At 39.4% G+C, this 13,423-nt stretch overlaps 1 protein-coding gene across 4 annotated transcripts in view; it reads left to right on the forward strand.

Moving 5' to 3' along the window:
- The window catches only part of LOC148030367 (ribonuclease H2 subunit B), a 96,531-nt gene that overhangs the window by 37,425 nt on the left and 45,683 nt on the right, over positions 1-13,423 (forward strand). For all 4 annotated transcript variants that reach the window (XM_087686687.1, XM_087686689.1, XM_087686688.1 and 1 more), the window contains exon 7: positions 3,193-3,259. In XM_087686687.1, coding sequence (XP_087542813.1) covers positions 3,193-3,259 — 67 coding nt within the window. The remainder of the gene's footprint in view (positions 1-3,192; positions 3,260-13,423) is intronic.

Here is a 13,423-nt window from a genome sequence, read left to right on the forward strand (position 1 = left end):
AACAGCCCATGTAGAAGAATCCTCAAGACAAATGGTCTGCTCGGTGAAGATAACTCGGGTACCAAGCCTAGTAAAGCTGTAAACTGAGAGGAATGGAAAGCCCAAGTTTGGAATATAAAGAGCCTGTAAAAGGGAGCTCAATGCTTGGTTGGAAAATAAAGGCAAAGTGCCAATACCACAAATAGGCACCGAAACAATATCACCGATAGTGACTTAACTCTCAGAAGGACGTAGATCCTGCAACAAATCACCTCAAGGAGTCATATGACTAGAAGCTTCACTATCAACCAGCCAAGGCCTCTTAGAAGATGAGGCAACCTTTGAAGAAGGCTCCTCCAAGTCAACAATATGAAGGAACATTGACTCATGGGTAACCGTCGGAGTAGAGGTAGAAGGCTCGGATGTTTTAGCTCCATCCTAGGCTCTTGGATGAAGGTGAGGGTACTGCTTCCAACATTTCTCCTTTGGATGTGTCCCCTTTCCACAATATGGGCATTTAGGCTTCTTCGAGTTGGAGTCAGAACTTGAAGGACTCTCCTGTCTTTTAGCCTATGACTTTCCTTTCTTCTACGTCCCCCCTCTCGATCCTGCAACAAAAGCTTTAGTGGAGGTGGATCCACTAGCTACCTCTTTGGCGCGTTCATCATGCTCCAAAACAAGTGGGGCAAGCTCCTTCCATAGAAGCTTCTCACGGGTCCTTGATGTAAGAAGGCTGGTGTAGAAGACATCAAACCGGGGAGATGGCAGCTGAGTCAAAAGAATCATGGCCATATCCTCTGAAGAGATAATCCTGCCAAGGGATGCAAGCTTATCCCTCATGTCCTCCAACGTGTTGACATGATCCTTCATGAAAGAAGAATCATCAATAGTGAGCATTCGTAATTTCTTCTCAAGAGTAATCCGATGGGAAAATGTTTTCTGATGGTACAAAGAAGCAAGCTTTGTCCACTCTTCCGTTGCTTTCTGCAACAACGCACATGTACTAGGATAGAATCTTGTAAGCTCATAAAGAGGAAAGATCGAGCTCGTGAGTTGAGCCGATCTCATAAGGTCGCACGATCCATTGATGATCCAATGGTGGGATCCTCCACTGGATGGGGAATAGGGCGGGTAACAAACTCCCAAAGATCGAAGGTATCAAGGATACACTCCACCTTACATGACCAAAGCGAGTAGTTGGAACCATCAAGTCGGTCTTCTTTGGGCAAAGAAGGGCCTTTGTATTGAGGGTGCCATGGAAGGCATATGAAGGCCAGTAAAACCAACCTTGTGAGAAACATGGAGAGAACAAGGAGGAGGGGGATTTTGTACAAATGGGCTAGGTGACCTCCAGTCGTTGCGTGAACTAGCACGAAAATCTCTCTGTCTCTCAGAGGAAGGAACAAAGACCTCATCCTCGGAGTCATCAAAGAACTGGTGATAAGACATCTTCGTATATATTTGCAAAACACCCACAAAAAGTTGCATTTGGCTATGGACAGCCCCGAGACAGGAGAATCGGCTATAGGATACAAAGAGCTCGATGTAGAAGGTCTGCCTAAGGGAGAAAATACTATTGATTGCTCATGCAGGATGTAGAAACACCAAAATGCTGATGTGAATGTTGTCGCTTGCCTTGAAAGGTTGTGTTTGATTGCAGAAGGTAGTCGCTTGGTACTAGGAGCTTGCGTTTTCAGCAAACGTAGATGTGGATGGCCTCACAAACTATGTTGCTCTCAGATACCATGCTCTAATACCATGTGAAAGTGTGCAATGGAAGAAGGAACTAGAACACAAAGGAAGAGAGACAATTTGCAAGAGAAGAAGAAAAGATACCTGCATTGAACAAGGAACAAATGCTGAATACAGAAAGATTGATCAGTCCTTGCAAGCAGCCTAGAGCGTCAGTGAGGGCACTAGATCAGGCTGATGATGATGGCAGCACCGAAGATGGAGGAAGATGACAGAGTCGGAGTGTGCACTTGCTAAGGAAGGAGGGAAGATGATAATCTAATTGATTGCCAAGTGGAAAATGACTATAAATAGCCAAAAATCCCAAAAACTAGCGGACTTGAAATTTGGGGCAAAAAATATGTCCGACCAGCATTTAATACTGGTAAAATGCTAGAAATGCTCAAAAAACTCTCGGAAAGGGTGGAGAATGTTTGGCAAGTGAGGCATGCTAAAGAATGCAAAAACTACATCAGGAAATGCACATAGAATCTTGATTGGAGGAGAAAATGCACTAAAATGCAATAAACTAAGTGATCTAAAATGAGCAACCTCTTGCGTCAAAACAAGTGATAGATAGATTAGAGCTCCTAAAGTCCTCATTTGAGGCTCATAGGCTGGAGATGACAAGGCATGACAAACATGACTACTAACAAATGCAACAATGTCTTTTAAATTTGTGGAGATATTTGTTTATTCATTATCTTGAGTCTTTGACATACCCTACCTTTAAACCATTGGCCGCTATTTCAAAACTTAAATCCAGACTTTGTGCTTTTGTGGTTGAGCAGCATGGTGTACATGCTACCAACTCGGCTGCGTGTAGAAAGCATGCATCAATGTAGGCAATGATTTAAGACAAAAACCGTAAGATGAGACACTTTGACATGTTAAATGTACTTACTATATTCAATGAAGAAAGGGTAAAGATGCCTACATTCACACAACCTTGTGAGAAAGAAAGTTGCAAAAACAAATAACTGATATAGCTTATGAAACATGAAATGCAAAGCATGCAATCAACCAATGTGTGCAACAAACACTTATCACATGTGGAGGCTCTTTACATGGAACCTCCAATGTGCGCAAACCTTAAGGCATGAACAACTAAACCTATGGAAACTGCAAAAACCTTCTTTGTAATCAGGGTGGATTGAACTATTAATGTAGCTCTTTTTGATTGGCAAGACCTTGTCTTCAATTTTGTATTTACTATTTGTCTTTATGCTTGTTAATTACCAGCTATTGCACTTTCTCTACTGATTGATTGGAGTGATATATAGGGGATTCCACATGTTTTAGATTGTGAGATCCCACATGAGACAATGAAAGAAATTCCATAAATTGGAGGGCTATATAGACCCTTCAATTTGAAGATGCTTTTGCATTTACTGCTTTCTATTTGAAGTTCTTTTAAGTTTGATAGAAGTGCCCCTTGTGTTTGACAAATTTTCAGACACATTTTCTTTTGATATTTCGCAGGTTAGGCATACAGTTGAGGGGTTAAATTCACTAGGAGGTTATGGCGCTATGTCAGAAATGGCAAAAAGTAAGTATACTATACAAGTTAGGGGATAGAGAAGGATTGAATTGGGGAGAGGGAGGGAGGGAAGGAGGGAGGAGAGAGGAGAGAGGAAGCAAGAGAGACAGATCTACGGAAGGACATCTAGCCAACAAGCAAAAGGCATATGCACATTTAATAAGCAAAACGAAATAAGACCATATACCTACTGACAAGGAATGAAACTATTAAAGCCCTTGAACACTAAGAGTATCCTACACTATCCCATGAGCTATGATTGAAGTTATATGGATATCCTCTAGCAATAGAGCGATCACATTATTGATAACAACTCTTGCCAATATCATTGAAGTCACCTCCCATAGTACTAAGCTCCTTATGATGCAACTAATATGACCATAAATTATAGAGGAAGAGTCAAAGATAAAAGCATTTCTAGTGCGCCAAATGTATCAAATCTCAATGGAATGCAAGAAATGAAACAAATGAGAGTATTGTGGCTGCAATGTGTCAAGTAGCATGGAGGCATGTCGCCATCGGTTTATCTCTTGCTTGGTGGTAAGTAAGATTTGGTCCCTTTTGTTTGAGATCTGGTGTCACATGGTTGGAACTACCATGCATCCTTGTGATTGGGTATTTGGAAAGCCTAAATTCTTGGATCTTGTGCAGCCACATGTGAATATCGTGTTTCACTTCTTGTGCTTTTGGTATTGTTGGCATAATTGGACTACCCAAAATGCCTTCATTTTTGATTCTCATTGCAGAGTGCAAAGTCACATTGCCTGACTAAGAGGTCTTATTCATTGGCAATTTAGTATCATGCAATATGTAGGTGTTCTCCCTAGGGATGATTTGGCCTTTGGGCTTATGGCAGTTTCTTCCATTTCTTTGCTGCTTGTTTAGTTCACTTGTGACTTTTGTACTTTTCCAGAAATTAATACTATTACCCTTTACAAGAGAGAGAAGAGAAAATATATTTTAATGTTTGCAAAAGGGCAATGTGGTCTATGAGACAAGACCAAACTACATCTATATTCAAAGTCATCTCATCATGAAGTAAAGAAAAATGTGTCATAGTATAAGGCTAACATCTAAGCATCTAAAGATTCTAGGTCTAGAAGTTGTAGGTGCAATATATATAACTATAGGTGCTCCTCTCTAAATCTCAAGGTTAGATCATGATCCCAACTATGATGCCATTCAGGGATACTTTGTTGATGTGTCAAGGAGTGAGTCTCTTCTGCCTCGCAATGGTAGCTTTGATCTAGTCATAATATGGGGCCCCTTGGTCATCTACCAAGTGGTCAAGGTCTTTGAGCTCAACAAAGTGCAATGGCCTTGTCTAGTCTGACTTTGCGGCATGGGGTGGATACAATTTGGCGGGTTGACTTTGTGCCCTGTTGAACTAGTAGTGCTTGTGGAATGAGATCTGTGGAAGAAATGTGTCACTACTCTCTGTTGGGTCCCTTTGGGTGAGGTGGTCTTCTATCCCATAGTAGTGCTATGCGGTGCCTTTGGAGCTCTAGGAGGAAAAGCCCTTGACATCTTTGGTCCTTGTACTCCATGACGTGGTGCAGAGATCCAAAGCCCTCATAGAAGAGGCGATGATACCTCCCTCATATGTCATAGTACATAGTACATTTTCGTATGTAGCGTTTCTCCATCTTGGGCTCTTTGTCATAACAAAGTTGGCATATCTTATTCTTTGCTAGGGTATTTGTCCATCTAGTGGAAGGAGGTGCGTATCTGTCCAATAGCAGTCCGCATAGCATGGGAGAGGTGCATGTCCATGTACAGTGATTAGACAGTGAATCTATCCTTAGAGAGATAGAGGAAGTGGTTCTAGTAAAACTCCATCTTTGGTCCTAGAGGGAGAGGCAATTGGATCCAAGTCCTCTCTAGCTCAACTTGCAAGACATTAGTCCTAATGATTGAATTCAGCTTAGATTGGCCGAGGAAAGTGTAGGACAATCCAAGCTTTTTGAAGGGTAGAAGCTAGTTGATGTCTAGCCTATGCAAGCTTATCCAAGTTGTCATTTGAGTACTGACATTGCCTCTCATTTGCCTTTGCTAGCTATCTAGAGGAGGTCAATGCTAGTCTGGGATATCTGTGGTGCAAGAGCATAGCAACCAGAAACGTCAGAAACGTTTAGAAATGAAATGTTAGAAACGTGTTTCGTAAGTTTTTTTCAAGAGGGGGTAAAAAAAGAAACGTGGGTTTTTTTATATAGGGATTTTTAATAGTTTTGACTAGGAAAATAGGTTCTAAATCTCTATGGAACTCTCTCTTAAACAAAGAATGGCCAATTGAGCTTGAGTGATAATAGAGTCAATTGAGAATAATACGTTACATATCCATGATCCATTATTGACTTGTTACTTATGTCAAAATTAGTCTTTGGTCAAGCTATACGATGGTTTAGAACTCAAACATTATGATTCATACATATCATACAAAGAAACTTGAAATTAATATTTAAATAGCCTATCTACAATATGGACAAAGTCAAGTTGCAACATCATGATTCTCATTTCAAAACAAACTAACAAAATGTCAAAATCGAGAATGAATGATAATATATCATAAATAAGTCATAAATGAGACTATAGTTATATAATATTCAACTCTCAAGACAAGAATAACTAGATTGACAAAGTCCAATAACTAAACAAAAACACAAAAAAATCAATCTCTCGTCCAAAATCTTGAGCCCTCACGAGTCATTACACATCATCATCATATTTAACATTGCCCAATAGTTTTTGTAAAAAAAAACCATATTTTGGATTCCAACTCATCTATATTTTATTTAAAAAAAAACACCCATGTTTTTAACTCTCAGAAACGTTTTGTACTTTAAGAAATGTTTCGTAAGTTTCAAATTCATAGAAACACGTTTCTTAGCTGCTGTGTGGAGGAGCTCCCATATCTTGTGTAAGAAAGTCATTGCTCTAAAGAGTGCCTTCACAACCATAGGTGCTACCTCTAACTTTGCTTTGATGATAGAGTGTGGGGTGGAGGGCTTACTTTTGATCATGCATGGTATCATAATCATCAATGGTCTCGAAGTGTTGAATACTATAACTTTGGTTTATCCAAGATTCATTATGAGATCTCTCTCTGTGCAAAGGTATGTAGTGCATCTAAATGATGCTGTAAGCCCTTTGTGAGTCTGAAATGAGTAAAATATCATTGGCTTATAAGAGTATTGGTATTAACACTCCAACAAGGCTAGCTCCAGTTCCACCTCCCTTGTTAATGTAGTTAGATACCTTGTTTATGTATGGTCCAAATAGCGTGGGTGAAAGCGGACATCCTTGTTGTACTTCGATGGTGTTGTCAATCCTCTTAGACATCCCCTTAGGTGTGTGCATACGGCTTGTCACTCTCTCGTACAATGCATAATTGTCCCATTGCATGCCCTTTAGTACTCCAATCTCTTGCAATCTTTGCAAGAGATGTGCTTGAGGTATTGTGTCAAATGCCTCACAAAAATCCACAAAGCAACAATGAATCTTCTTGTCTCGGGCTTGATCCTTCTCTATGATTGCTTGGAATGTGAGGAGCCCCTAAAAATGGTTGGTATGGTGATGAGTGCAAGGGCACTCATACGTGCCTAAAGAGAGAGATTGCTTTGGATATTCCGATATGTTGCCAAGCAAGGATGCTCTTTAGACACCTTATGTAGAAGAAAAAGCAAGACTATCTCACAAAATTGAGACAGAGACATACTAGCTATTTTTGGGATGAGATAGCAAAAGAGCATGGAGAACGATTCACGAGAGATAGCTCCCTATACAGATTACATCGCTAGATACTTAGCACCATTATGGGAGGCAATTGTATGATGTATAGAGATAGGCATCCATACTGTCTCCCCAGGCTTGCAAGCCAACACAGTGATCGCTCTTTACTAGTAAGATAATCAAAGAGGCGATCTACAGACTATAAAATGGAGGGACATAGGATGAGGATGGTCTAGTGGCAAAACAATTTTCACATGCGTGTGATGTATTGGCATCTATATTGGCATGTATATTCAATAGAGCAGTATGTTGTCGTGCCACTAGATTAGGATGACATGTAAAAGAGAGCATGTAGGTTTCAGTTGATTTGAGAGGGTTTTATGTAAAAAGAGAGATTGATGAAATTGCGCGACGCGCGATCATTGCTTTCAGGTAGTGAACAACACTCCGAAGTGGGAGATGAAGAATAAGTGATCTGGCTGAATTTTGGCCAGGTGTCCTAGTATTTAACCCCCCTTTCGGAGCTAATGGAGGCATCAGATTGGCGATTTGAGCAGCATAGAGGAAGATATTATTTTGTACACGTTTTTGTCTATTAGAGTTATATTTTCTCATAATGCTGAAAGAAATTGACAGGCTTCATCTCTGCTAGTATTCTTTTATATTTTCTAATTCTTTTTGGGAGTATTTTTCTACATCTTCAATCTCTTCAAACCCCTTCTCTTCTGTCTACTCCTCTTTCTAAATCTACCTTCACCCTGCTATCTCTTATCTTCAAGAACTTGGCTTGAAACATTCTCTTATCTCTACTATCTCTGGAGTAAAAGCTCTTGAACCCGTATACATTCTTCTCTTGCCAAGCCCCTGTGGTGACCTTTAACCCTACGCGTTGCGACATTGGTGAACCCGATGTGAAGGTTGGTGTCTTGGTATTTAATCCCCCTTTCGGAGCTAATGGAGACATCAGATTGGCGATGTGAGCAGCATGGAGGAAGGTATTATTTTGTACACGTTTTTTCTATTAGAGTTATATTTTCTCATAATGCTGAAAGAAACTGACAGGCTTAATCTTTGCTAGTATTCTTTTATATTTTCTAATTCTTTTTGGGAGTATTCTTTTACATCTTCAATCTCTTCGAACCCCTTTTTTTCCGTCTACTCCTTTTCCTAAATCTACCTTCACCCTGCTGTCTCTTATCTTCAAGAACTTGACTTGAAACCTTTAATCCTTCTTTGATCTCTACTATTTCCGGAGTAAAAGCTCTTGAATCCCTATACATTCTTCTCTTGCCAAACCCCTGTGGTGACCTTTAGCCCTACGCGTTGCGACATTGGTGAACCCGACGTGAAGGTTGGTGTAAGAGAACTCCAAGATGGGGGATTCTTCAGGAGATACTCTACAACAATTGGTGCGCATACTACAGCAAACTTAGCAATAACAAATCCAAATGTTACAACAATAACAACAAAGGTAGGACGAAGAGAAGATTGATTCCACAGCTATCAAGGCCCTAGAGGAAGTTGGGTGTGAATTAAAACAATTTAATGGTCAAAATGTCTCTATTTTTATTCGCTTATATGTTGAAAAAATGCTCTTATTTGGTGTACCACAACATGCATGGAGCCGTTATTTCGCCAGACTAGCCAAGCATGGTCTTTAAGAAAGAATCCATGGTCTTTTTCAGCAAGATGCGGATTGGGTTGCATTCAAAAAAGCCTTACGCGAAGAATTTTTCTTAGAAGACTCTGGTCTAATGACGAAGAAAAGTTATACTAAATGGGTTGAAAAACCCAACAAAGGTTTAGTTGCAACAGCTCTATACCATGAGTTTGAAAGTAAATTTGGACAACTTGATGCTGAAGACCAACAAAGTATGGAAGGTCAGAAGATTGAATTATTGCTTAAGGTTGCAGATCCAATTCTGCAAGAAAAGCTTGTTGATTGCCTAGAAGATGCTGCCTCCGAATCAGGAGTCAAGAATGCATGGACAGATGTTACTGATGCAGTTAACATGATTGCTCGAAGAGAGGGGATGTAACTAAGATTGGGCTCTACTTCAACTTCAACAACTCCATTGATGGAGCTTGTTCCACCTTCAAAATCCCCTATTTCTTTGACTAATCAACCAACTCTTCGTTTTTTTGTTCCTTTTAAAAATGATGTAATGGATGAACTCATTAAAAGCATGGGTGACCTTCATTTGAATCTTACAGAAATTAGTTCCAAGGTGGAGAAGATGGATGTTAAAGTTGAAGAACGAGGACGATCATCAACTCAAAGACCCATGAGAGAAGGCTTTAAGAGGTGCTATATTTGGTGTGACAGCCAACAACATGACAAGAGGGAGTGTTTTGCCTTCCGTGAGGTTGAAGCACAGAAGCTCGTCTTTTGGAAAGATGGAAAAATTCATGCAGCTGAAACAGATATTCCATTGGAGCCAAATTTTGGCAATGGTGGAATGAAGAAAAGATTAGAAGATTTAGTTGTAAAGAATGCTTATGCAACAATTGATGTAGCTACCTATGGGTTGCGAATTGAGCCAACTAAATCAAGTTTGAAAGCATGTAAAGCTAATGTGCAATCTAAAGTATGGATGCAAGCATTAGATCAAATGGAATGTGGTAAAGTAGTCAATGAAGATTTGGCTAACGCCAGTCAGTGCATTCTAAGAATAATTGGTTGGAAAGAACCGGTAGATTCTTTTTTCGTCTTTGCACATTTGGTTGACGTCAATCATAAAGAAGTCTTGATTGAAGAAAAGAGAAGAAGAGAAGATGAACCATGGCCTTCCTCTTCTGGCCCCTCGAAACGGGTAACTAGAAGAATGTTTGAACAACCAAAACTTGTTGAAAATATAACCCTAGATCGATCAAGAGATGGAAGATGCGCCACAAACAAAGAAGACCAAAGGAAAGAAGAAAGGCAAGCAGCCAGGCTATAAATTGTAGTTTGACATAGAATTTGCAACCGATCTCAAACGAGTTCTAGAAGAACGAATTCTAGGAAGCAAAATTGAATTCACCTTAGGCAAAATTTTTGGAATTGCTAAATGTGAATTCCATGATGTAACTATTAATGTAATCAAAAGGAAAAGACAATATGTTGGTGATGAAGTTGAAGAAACAGTGCATGCTTTTTTGCAAGTCTTCGAGTTTTTGTGCAAGATGAAGAGAAGCTGACTTCACAAGGAATTCATCTTGAAGCAATTAAAGAATTAATTGCAGTAATTGAAGATAAAGATAAAGAAAGCATTAATGTAAAAATTAAAGAAGTGAAAGCTGAAAATGTAATGGTCGGTTGGTCCAACCTAGTTGGGCAGCCCACCTCTCAAAAAGAAGGCCGTCTACAGCACATGCATGAGGAGGAAGAGGCTTGGTTCATTTCAAGCAATCATTACTCCCGTACGCATTGGGCAAGAGTAACAATGGAGACAGTCGTCAAAATTGGAGAAAAAGAAACACCATGTATTGTACTCTTAGACCATGGCTCAAAGATAAACGTCATGGCAAGGAGTCTTTATGAAAGTGACGGATGGCCCATAGATGTTGATCCAGGATGGCGAATGAGATTTGCAAACAACTCTTTTGGAGAGTTATATATTGCATGTCCTAATGTGCAGGTAACTATTGGAGACATAAAAGACAATTTTCACTTTTTTGTTTAAGACTCTTGTAGTTACCCTATCATTCTTGGGCAACCTTACATTTCTGAAGCACGCTTGGAAACAAAAGCTCTCGACGATGGTTCTTCCTATTCTCGAATTCGAAGCAAGGATAATGAACGAGCTGTCCAATTTCTTACTGCGTGTGTTAACCATCATCGAAAGAGATCGACTGCGTGATTATCCTGTGCCTTCTAATGCTCAAGAATTCAAGGGTTTTCGGGTTGCATTGCTATAAAGGGAGGCTATGGTAGTGCGTCATGTAAAAAGATTGAACCTCCTTATGTTACAGAAACTATGTCTCTAGCAAATCTGTATGTATGTACAGCCAATAGTATGGGTTGTTATAAGTTTCTTCCAGCCATGACTAAAGCTGAAAGAAAATACTTATGTCATGTAAAAAGGGAGCTAAAAACTTATGATATGGTGGTTGAAAATGAAGATATTTGGAGCATTTTTTTTGGACTGATTACTACTGACACATTGACTGAAATATATGCAGTTGCTCATACAGAAAATCAGGATGAAAATCAGTTCATAGAAGTATATACATTGGATTTTTATCAAACAATTTAAGAATTTGTTGAGCAGGAAGACATTGGATTACTCAACAAGGTTGAAGCGCAAGTGGAGACAAAATACAAGACGGTGGATTAGAAAGTCAAGCATGTGGCAGCCCCACTGCCTCCTGAAAGTGAAGGGTTGGTTGATAGGGTAACGAATCAGCCAAGTCTTCGTGATCCTTCCAACATTGGTCACAAGTTCACATCTGAAAGTATAAAAGAGCTCAAAATAGGTGAAAATTCTTTCCTTTCGCCGGTTGAAAAATACTCTTTTATGCAAATGCTAATGAAACATGGAAAAGCTTTTGGATTTCAGCCAAGTGAAATAGGTTGTGTGGATCCAAATATTGTGGCTCCTATGGTCATTTTTACAGTTCCACATGTACCTTGAAACCTCAAACCTATTCCTGTCCCAAGAACGCATTTGCCCAAATTATTGGAACTTCTAAATGAAAAGATCAGAATGAAGATTTTGGAACCTTCTTCAGCACCTTACTCAAACCGAAGGTTTACTGTGCCTAAGAAAAATGGATCATTACGATTCATTTAAGATCTACAGCGTGTTAATCGTGTCACAATTTAAAATGTTGATTCGGGTCCAATTGTTGACAAATTTGTTGAAGCTTTTGCAGGTAGAGCAATTTATTCTATGGGGAACCTATATTCGGGATATGACCAATTTCAACTTTCATTAGAAAACTGAGACATTACCACAATGAAGACACCTCTTGGATTGGTCCGCATGTGCACTCTAGCACAAGGTGTAATAAACTTCCTAGCCCATATGATGAACGCCATGCACAAAGTCTTAAGGGACTCTATTCCACAACTTACTTTTCCATTTCTTGATGATGTACCTATCAAGGGATGTGAAGTCAATGAAAAGAATGAGGAGCTTGGCGAAGATGGTTGTAGGACATTTATAGCTAACCATATTCATGATTGTGACAAGATTTTAACAAGGCTAGAAGGTACATTTTATCCTTTTTGGAGCTAAGTCGATTTTTGAAGTAAAATAAGTCCTAGTGGTCGGTCATCTATGTGTCCCTTATGGACGTAAACCTTCTCCAATCAAGATAGATGCCATCAGCAGAATGCAAGAAAAATGCATAAATGTTTCATAAGTAAGAAGATTTCTTGGCGCATGCGTATTCTATCTCATATGGATACCACATTTTTGCTCATGTAGCCGAAAGTCTTTATCAATTATTAAGAAAAGTCAAAGATTCTCTTGGGGTAATGAGCATACTCTCACTATGCGTAAATTAAAGAAGCTGTTAATTTCAGCCCCCACTCTTAAAAGGGTTGATTATTCAAATGGTTAACTCATCATCCTTACTGTGGATACAAGTCCCATTGGGATAGGATGGGTTGTTGGCCAAGAGAATCTTGAAGGTAACATGTATGCAATTCGTTTTGGAGCAAAAGTTCTCAATGAACGTTAAAGAAGGTATGCACAAGTAAAAAGGGAATTGTGGGGAGTTGTAACAACATTAAAGTGTGATCGTGAATACTTTATAGATGCTTTCGTAGTGGTAGAAACTGATTGTCTTCCACTCTTGGGCATGATTGCCAACTGCTCTACACCTAACATTGCTATGCTAAGATGGATTGCATATATTAAATCTCTCAATCCCAAATTAAAGTATATTGCAGGAAAGGCGAATCCAGTTGCTGACATTGCATCACGTGTAAGATATGACAATGAAGAAGAGCTGATGGAAGAAGATAAAGCTGAAGCATCTACTTGCTGAATTTCATTACATGGCTGTTAAAAATACATTTTCAGTTACAGCATATACTGGTCCAAAACTGAAAACAACAGGGTGGTCAACTAGAAGCTAGCATGCTCATTGTATTGCTCAAGTTCTAGTTCATTTCCTTGAAGAAGATTGGCCAATATTTGAGCACAATGAAGAAAAAGGAGACTTGGATTGATGAGGAGTTCAAGCATATCAAGAGGAAAGCTTATGGTTTTTTTCTTAAAGAAGGACATCTATGGAAGCATGCAAAGAAGAAGAAAGGAGCACTTGTCCGAGTTGTAGGTAACAAAAGGTTGCAACAATAGATAATGAAGGAATTTCATGCTTGTGGGCAGGACACAGAGACATATGGGGAATCTTTATTAAAGTTAAAGAAAAATATTGGCGGCAAAATATGTATCGGGACATAGCACATTTTGTTGAAACATGTTATGTGTGTCAGATGTATTCTATGGT

Source organism: Lygodium microphyllum, chromosome 10 (assembly GCF_053477565.2).
Source record: "Lygodium microphyllum isolate KBCC chromosome 10, Lygodium_microphyllum_v1.1.10, whole genome shotgun sequence".
Lineage (NCBI taxonomy): Eukaryota > Viridiplantae > Streptophyta > Polypodiopsida > Schizaeales > Lygodiaceae > Lygodium > Lygodium microphyllum.